The 7,819-nt window shown below is 54.8% G+C and overlaps 2 protein-coding genes across 2 annotated transcripts in view; one reads left to right on the forward strand and one right to left on the reverse strand.

The window, feature by feature from the left end:
• The window catches only part of MONBRDRAFT_29503 (uncharacterized protein), a gene marked incomplete at both ends in the record, with an annotated part of 6,600 nt that extends 961 nt beyond the window's left edge, over positions 1-5,639 (forward strand). The window contains 19 exons of the mRNA XM_001749924.1: positions 56-171; positions 268-442; positions 879-1,020; positions 1,100-1,173; positions 1,251-1,326; positions 1,477-1,623; positions 1,724-1,819; positions 1,920-2,245; positions 2,325-2,392; positions 2,528-2,640; positions 2,748-3,032; positions 3,174-3,257; positions 3,646-3,751; positions 3,865-3,911; positions 3,996-4,217; positions 4,301-4,391; positions 4,505-4,639; positions 4,743-4,828; positions 4,899-5,639. Of these exons, the coding sequence (XP_001749976.1) occupies positions 56-171; positions 268-442; positions 879-1,020; positions 1,100-1,173; positions 1,251-1,326; positions 1,477-1,623; positions 1,724-1,819; positions 1,920-2,245; positions 2,325-2,392; positions 2,528-2,640; positions 2,748-3,032; positions 3,174-3,257; positions 3,646-3,751; positions 3,865-3,911; positions 3,996-4,217; positions 4,301-4,391; positions 4,505-4,639; positions 4,743-4,828; positions 4,899-5,639 (3,130 nt within the window). The remainder of the gene's footprint in view (positions 1-55; positions 172-267; positions 443-878; positions 1,021-1,099; positions 1,174-1,250; positions 1,327-1,476; positions 1,624-1,723; positions 1,820-1,919; positions 2,246-2,324; positions 2,393-2,527; positions 2,641-2,747; positions 3,033-3,173; positions 3,258-3,645; positions 3,752-3,864; positions 3,912-3,995; positions 4,218-4,300; positions 4,392-4,504; positions 4,640-4,742; positions 4,829-4,898) is intronic.
• A 151-nt stretch (positions 5,640-5,790) lies between these two features.
• MONBRDRAFT_29504 (uncharacterized protein) overlaps positions 5,791-7,819 on the reverse strand; it is a gene marked incomplete at both ends in the record, with an annotated part of 5,261 nt that continues 3,232 nt past the window's right edge. Inside the window, 8 exons of the mRNA XM_001749974.1 lie at positions 5,791-5,872; positions 6,181-6,276; positions 6,377-6,465; positions 6,552-6,603; positions 6,706-6,751; positions 6,847-6,937; positions 7,031-7,108; positions 7,278-7,457. Coding sequence (XP_001750026.1) covers positions 5,791-5,872; positions 6,181-6,276; positions 6,377-6,465; positions 6,552-6,603; positions 6,706-6,751; positions 6,847-6,937; positions 7,031-7,108; positions 7,278-7,457 — 714 coding nt within the window. The remainder of the gene's footprint in view (positions 5,873-6,180; positions 6,277-6,376; positions 6,466-6,551; positions 6,604-6,705; positions 6,752-6,846; positions 6,938-7,030; positions 7,109-7,277; positions 7,458-7,819) is intronic.

A 7,819-nucleotide genomic window follows, 5' to 3' on the forward strand; every position in this document is an offset into this window, starting at 1 on the left:
CCTTGATGACTTGCCCCCTCCCTCACGTTTCGTCCACCGCCCACCGCCTGCGCAGCATTTTACTGCAAACACCAAATTCCGACATCTCCTACCTGCTTGCCACCGCTCAGCTTGAAGAAGAGATTGAGGAACATTGGCAGTGGTTGTTGGATACCCTTGGCCCACGCCTGGGTGCGTTGCCCCCCTCACCGGAAAACCTACGCCCATCCAGAAGTCCTCTCATCTCCACATCACTCCCTCCGTGTTCTCCCACTCCCTGCTCTTTAGATGCCTTTGAAGCACCTGAAGATCTTCGAGACTACGTCTGCGGCAAGGCAAGCACCAAAGACCCTTTGTCCAAACCAAAATATACGCCTGCTGCCAACTTCCTGACGCCCACTCAACGATATAGGTCGCCTCTATGCATGCCTCCACCTCACACGCCCCTCAAGATGCCAATATGGTCCGCCACGCACCTTGGACCCGAGCCTCCGCCCACCCCTCTTGCTTGGTCTGCTGCTCGCTGTCAAAAAAAAAAGAATCCTGCCTCATTAATCTTACGCGACGCAGGCTCAGTTTGACTCGGCCGTGGCAGCGTTTCGTCGCCTTTTCGCCATGCCCCCCCAAGAACGCCTTGTCCTTTGTGGGTGACTCTCTACCTCTCCCTCACACGCCGTGGCTGAGCACCCGACGGCACGCCCCTTTCTCATCTCCAACTCAACCACCTCCGTTTCTCCGCAAACCCGCCCATCCAACTACAGATCGCGCTGGAAATTATATTGGCAATGGCCTTCCCCGTCAAGGCTGGATTTACATTAGGTTTGCACCGGCCTCTTACCCGGCTGGAAAAATTCAACTCGCGCTGACTTGACCCCCAACCCGTCTCCTCGCGCCCATAGCATCAATCATCTCTGCTTCTACTCCTTTATTATGGGGGAAGAAGTGCGCCTCTCGCTGCCATTCACAGAGGTCATGGCCCTTCGTCAGAGCACCCGCATGCTTCTTGGCCAAGGTTTTACCATTCAAACCCGAACCCGCGAAGTGAGTCATGATGTGCCCGTCAGCTCTTCCTTGTCAACCAACGACCCACTCACGCTGCCCGTGCGCTGCTGCCTTGCAGTATCTCTTCTTCATGCTCAATCATGACGACGTCATGCGCCTCATCCGACAACTCACAGCCAAAGCCATGCGCCGGTACGCCCCGGTACCTTCGTCCTTCCAGGAAAGTTGAAGTCGACTCAAACGGCAACTTCCCATGCGCACACACGCAGACTTTTGGAAATTAGTGACGATGCCTTTGCGATGACTCGAGCCAAATTTGAATCCAGCCTGGCTCGTGAAGAAAAGGTTGGGCCTCGCCTCTCTGCTCTCCTCTCCCCCGTGCCCCCACCTGTGGCCTTGGTCGCTCGTGCCTGCTGTACCGGCTTGCATCTGCCTGATTGGTCGTCGCGTCGACAACCTCTCCTGCACATGACGCTTGCCCTGAAATGATGTCAGACGGAACAAAAGATTGCAGAGCCTGCATTGGCCGACTACTTTGCACGCCTGGACCTCAACGAAGAGTACCAAGAGCTTTTCCGTCTCCCCGCCACCGAAGCGCTCGACAGCATCCATCAAGCATCAGTCATCGACCCTCAGGAAAAGGTGTGGCCGCGTATCGCTCACCCCGAGCTACCCAAGCAAGCCTCAGCTGATGCCATCCCACGTGCTCCCTCAACCTTTGGCATTTTCTCGCCCCGTGCAGGATTTTGTCTCGGGCCGTCTCTACCTATCCCGACACTATCTGTGCTTCTCTTCTCGCTCTCGCAATAGCTGTACTGTTATTCTTCCCATTCGGAATGTATGTCCTGTACCAGTTGGCGACCTCTTCCGAAATATCCTCAGCTTATCATGTACCACCTTTAAACCTGTTGCTTGTGTGCTTCCCTTTGACCATTCAGATTGCCAGTGCTGAGCGTGCTGAGCGTCAAGCCGTTTTTGTTGCCATGCGTGAGACCACCAATCACCTCATGCTCCAAGAACTCTCAGCCCCAGATGAATTTATCAAGGACCTGCATCAACGCATGCATGACCTGCGTCAGCAACGCTTACACAAGGATCCTGCCACAAATCCTGCGCCCGACGCCACCGGCCGGCCCGTGGAATCCTCCCAGGAAGCCTCGGCCCGTGTCTCACCAACCACCCCAGCAATCTCTGCACCCCGTCCCGACTTTGATACCCTTCGAGCAGAACTCGCTACCCAAGTACTCACTGAGCCACTCTACTTGTATGTTCGGACCGGGTGTGGCTATTTTTCCTGATTTGCCCAGCCACCTGGTCAACGCTCATGCAAGGGCTTGCCACAGGCAATTCGGTACCGCGTCGGGCAAAGAAGCCAAGCCAGTGAAAAAGGCCATTTCTACGGATATCAAAGGTAATTTGATTAATCGTGCATAATGCAATACCCAACTTGTGCTTGTACATCAAGATTGTACATCAAGAGAAGGGATCGGCCTGAACATGCACAGGCCATGATGCGCTTGCCTCCTTTTGGCATTGCTGCCCGCAGAGCACATGTGGGACATGCATTTTACGGAGCATGGGCGTGGCATTTCAGCCTTTCGCACACCGGCTGACCGCGAGCTCATCAAACAAGGCATTCCTCAGGGCTTGCGCGAAAAGGTATCTCAGGGTCATCCCAGGCCATTGGCGATGCGGATGCCTTTGTACGATGCAATACCACCCGTGTGACCATGTTATCCTCACGATGGGTACCATTCGCGGCCTAGATTTGGATGCTATACTCAGGGGCGCTCAACGATCGCGTTGGTCATGAGTCGGAATATCTCGACCTTCTGGCCACGCACCATGGGGAGAAAACCATCGCCACGGAGGAGATTGAACGCGATCTGCACCGTAGCCTGCCAGAGCACCCTGCGTTCCAATCCTCCGTGGGCATTGACGCCTTGCGACGCGTTTTGACCGCTTACAGCTTTCGCACACCCGAAATTGGCTATTGCCAAGCCATGAACATTGTCTCCTCGGTCCTTTTGATCTACTGCTCCGAAGAGCAGGTAGGTTGCTTTCTTTCTTTCTTTTTTTTTTTTTTTTTTTTTTTCTTTTTTCTTTTTTCTTTTTTTTTTTTTTTTCTTGCCCTGAAGAGTTGTCTTTTTGCAAAGCGGGCCCTTCATTTCTCGTGCATTGGTTTTGCGCAGGCATACTGGCTGCTCACAGCCTTGTGCGAGCGACTTTTACCCGACTATTACAACACAAAGGTTGTCGGGGCTCTCATCGATCAGGTGAGCCAGTGATGCTTTAATCGTTGTGCGTCTCCTCCCACTACTCTGCAATCCACCTTAAGCTTGGTTTGTTATGGCCTGACAGGGTGTTTTTGAGGAACTGATTGCCGACCACTTGCCAGACCTCCACGCCCACCTTTCCAAGCTTGGCGTCATTGGCATGCTTTCTTTGCCCTGGTTCATCACACTTTTTATCAGTGCCGTCCCTTTTCAAAGCGCCGTCCACATTGTTGACTGCTTCTTTTATGATGGAGCTCGTGTACGTGCTGCGTCTTTCTTCTCTCCGTGAGCCTACTCTCACACCACGGCGCCGTTTTATCGCCGTGTACAAATGAACCCTGTTCCCTCCACGTACTCATGGCCGTTCTGAATTTGTTCTTGTTTTCAGGTGCTGCTGATGGTTGGACTCGAAATCCTGGCTCAAAATCACGCAACTCTGATGGGTTTGACTGAGGACTGCTACGTCATGGCCCACCTTTCAGCATACCTCCAGGGTACCTCCCGCTCATTTCTCTGGCTCGCCATGCCCGTTGATGTGTGTGGATTTGACTTGCTTGCGATGCTCATTGTAGCTCGTTTGTGCTTCTGTTCCAATCGTAACTGGCAGGCATCAGCAATTTTGATACTGACACAACACACAAGGGCTCAGAAAAGGTTTGCCGGCTTGTACGGCACAGAGTGCGGCCTGACATCGCGCGCACTAATATGCCCTGGTGGTTGTCTCAACTTGGAATGCAGAGCATATCCGTCAGTGAGCTCATTCAGCTGGCCTACCAACACTACAGCCATGTTGGCAATGAGGAAGTGATCGAGATGCGGCATCGCGTGCGCTTGCGCGTCGTGCAGACGCTTCAAGACTCGGTGAGCAAGTCGGCTGTCCGCGCCGCCGTCGACGAGAGCCTGCTCACGGAGAAGGAGCTGTTCATCCTCCACCGAGTTTTCCACGAGGGTTGCATGAAGGTGGGTGGCGTACTCGCTGCCAATCACCTATAGTGTGCTTTGGGCCGTTAGTTGGCCCTCATGCGCGGCTGCACGTTGAATAGGTCTATTATTGGTCCCAAGACTATGACACGCGCCAGCGTTTGCTTAATGAAGAGCAATTTGTTCTCTTGATCAATCGCCTCACGCCCTGGGGTATGATTTGGTTGTGCACGCGTGTCAAACGGCACGTGACTCATCGTGGCCGTGACTCTGTTCTTGATGCTCACGCCTGAACCTGCTTTTGCGATGTTGCCACAATAATGTAGGCATTTTTGCCGAGGCCCTGTATCAATTGGCGCGATCTGAGGGACCGATCAATTTTGTTGCCGTGGCCGCGATTATTGGCGTTATTTGCCACGGCAGCATCAACTCACGCCTCATCATGTTGCTCCGCATGCACGGTGAGATTGGCACCACCTGAGCACCTAATTTTTTTTTTTTTTTTCTTTCTCTTCCTCCTATTTTTCAAATAACGTTTGGGTTGACAATTATGCAATCATGCAGAGACTTCGGCCACGCGGCAGCAGCCAAACGTGGTAGACCATGAACAATTGGCTCTGTTATGGCGTCAACTCTCCTTGCTGTTTACGGTTTGTCGACGTGCATTGACCCCGGCGCAGCCGATGTCGAGGCTGCGCACTCATTTTGTCTTGTCGCCAGGATATGCCGGGGGAAGAAAGTACCCGTTATGAGCAGGCCTTTAATGCCGTCGTGGCCGTGGCTGTGACCTTTGCGACAAGCATTGAAGTGCAGGAGAAGCCTACTCTCCCCAGCTCCGAGGAGATGCCCACAGACCTGACCACACCAGCCAGCGTTACATCACCCACGGTTTCTGTCACGGAAGATCCGGAAGATTCTGAGCTTGACTCTGCCAGCCGGAACGAGCCTGGGGCTGCTACCGCGGCTGCGAGTACAGATCCGGACGTGACAACAGCTACAGACGCGGCCACAGCCTGCGAGGCCACACATGCAACGGATGCACCTGTAAACGACGAGGGTAATATGCACGACTCGGTGTTTGAGGCGGCGGAGGCCAGTACAGCGGATGATCCAACCGACTCGCCGGCCTCGACACGCCCCCGAGAGAGCCGCCGTTCTGGAACTGAAGCGACGAGCTTGCTGACAGCCCCCGTGTTGGAGGGACGTCCCCGCACGGGCTCTCTCTTTTCCCGCTCTTCGATTGAGTCGCAAGAGGCCAATGCCTCGTCGGAGACAATGACGTTTCAGGTCTTTCGCGCCGCCGTTATGTCACAGCCTTTAATTACAGAGTATTTTTCGGGCGATTTTCCCCTCCAAGACGCAGACCTGGACCAGGTGCCCGTCAAGCCCAAGCGTCGCCGGCTGCGCCGAGGTGCTTCAAAGGGAACCGGCACCTCGACTTCCGGCGCAGGCAGTGCCTAGACTGCCGCTTACACGCCAACCAAGCCGAAGCTACTTTGCCGTCGTCGCCTGTGGTGAAATGAAAAGACCTTGGATGGTTGGCATCCGCGCGGCGGCAATTTTTGTTGTCCAACATGGACTTTTGTTCGGTTATTTTGCATTGTTGCTTATTTTATTTCTGGCTGGGCAGATGAAGTCGCCATTTGGCAAAGTCCACGTGCTGCTGAGCAGCTCCAGAGAGAATCAGCTCTACGCTCCCAGGCCCCCGCGACCAAGCCCCAACGGCCCAAGACGGAACAAAACAAATGAATTGAGTTGAAAAGCCGGGTTGGAGCTCATTGTCTTGAATCATGGGCTGTGTGTGGGTTGCAAGACTCGCCGTCAAGTTACCTGGAGAATAGACGGCATAATTTTGAGCCAGGACTTCGTCAAGCAGCGGCCGGTCGGCAGTGCATGAAACGCAAATGGATTTCTGTCAGAAGCGTCAATGGGAAGAGAATGAACTGAGGCGGCGTCAAGGACGATGGCTAAGGCGTCAAGGGGACCATAAAGGGAGCCATACTGGTGGCGACTGACAATGGGTGAGAGGTCGGTGTCATGACCCTGTGCATCGCTGAGCCAGGCTTTGGTTTCAACCGGGGTGGTACACACGACGGCGCTACGCGCGGAAACATGCCAATTGTGCAGCTGGCGTGAGGCAAAGACGATCAACGCTGGAGTGTGAGCTGAGCGCGCGGCACGGCCAAAATAAAGCGTACTTTCCGCCGCCCGCCTGCACAATTTCTTGCAGGGTTGTGTGAGTTGGGACGACGGAGGGGGTGATGTAAAAAATCATATCTCGAAAGACCTAAATTGACAAAAGAACACAGTGACCAAAATGAGCGGTGCGGCGAGGGTCGTAACATGCAAGGGATTCCGAATGTGGTCCCATACCGCACTCTTGCCAACATGGCGCTGGCGCTCGAGTGAGGTGGCAAGTGAGAACCTACACACCATGGGATGGATGTGTGTATGGTGAGTTGGCGGTCTGCAGCGTCGTGCGGATAGGACGAAATCATGTGTTCTGTGTGCATTGGGCCAAACATACTCAAACTCAGCCTCGAGGCGATCGTCGTGTACGGCATAAGAGGATTCTGATGGTGCAATGTTCACAAAGAGCCGCGTGAGCGAGCGCAAACAACATCGATTGGCAGCCAACGCCGAGTCGGACTGTGGTGAGAAAAACTACCTTCGAGGAACTTGTAGCTGGCGTTGCAATCCTCCAGCCAGGACACTTCAAGAATATGGTCGCTGACGCACAGAGCTTTGAGAAAGTTGGCCTGAAGAAGGAGGAGAAAGACAAAAGGCGACTTGTAAGAGCATGGTTGGGGGATAGGGCTTGGTCAGGTCTGGGGTATGAGCGCGATGTATACCGTTCGCGAGGGGGCACCGACAACAAGGTGTGTGCTTTCCTCGGCCGACACCACCTCACCACCTAGGGTCCATACGATCTACGTCAAAAAAAGGGGGGAGCGGGGGTGAGGGGGGGCCAAGGCCCAGCACCAACGCCCATGAGGTCTCCCCTTAGTGATCGTTGCCCCGCTTCAAAGGACTGGGCGCTTTAGCATGCCAGCGCGATCGGGCCCCGGCTAGCTTGCCGGCAGCTGCCTGTGCACATACATGCTCAAAGCGACGTCGATCATTGCTGGGAATGGACGTGAAGGCGACCCGGGGCTTGCGTATCCGAGACACAGTGGTGTCTGCTGTTGCTACCGCCGGCTGAGCCGCTTGTGCCGGAACATCGTCCCCAGATTCACCGCTGGTATCAGCCTCCCGCTTGGCCTTTTTCGAGTCGCGCCGCTGCAAATGTCAACGCAACGCAACGAGCAAGACCAGAGACCGACATCCAATGCAATGCAGACAGAGGTGAGACCCCTTTGCCAACGGTGAAGCAGCCCGATGCACGGCTCGCGAGCAGCTTCACGTACGCTTGGCGACGGCGACGCCGAGGCTGGCGTTGGCTCTGTTGCCCCCACCTCAGGCACTGCCGTCGGCGTTGCCATCCTGATCAAATCCAACCCCGCCCCTCCTTCTCTTCCCAACCGTGCCCCTCCTTCCTGCTCCTAACCCTGCGTACCCCTCCGACACCCGCCCCCTCTCTCTCTCTCTCTCTCTCTCTCTCTCTCTCTCTCTCTCTCTCTCTCTCTCTCTCTCTCTCACTC

This window comes from Monosiga brevicollis, genomic scaffold, assembly GCF_000002865.3.
Source record: "Monosiga brevicollis MX1 MONBRscaffold_35 genomic scaffold, whole genome shotgun sequence".
Taxonomy (NCBI): domain Eukaryota; class Choanoflagellata; order Craspedida; family Salpingoecidae; genus Monosiga; species Monosiga brevicollis.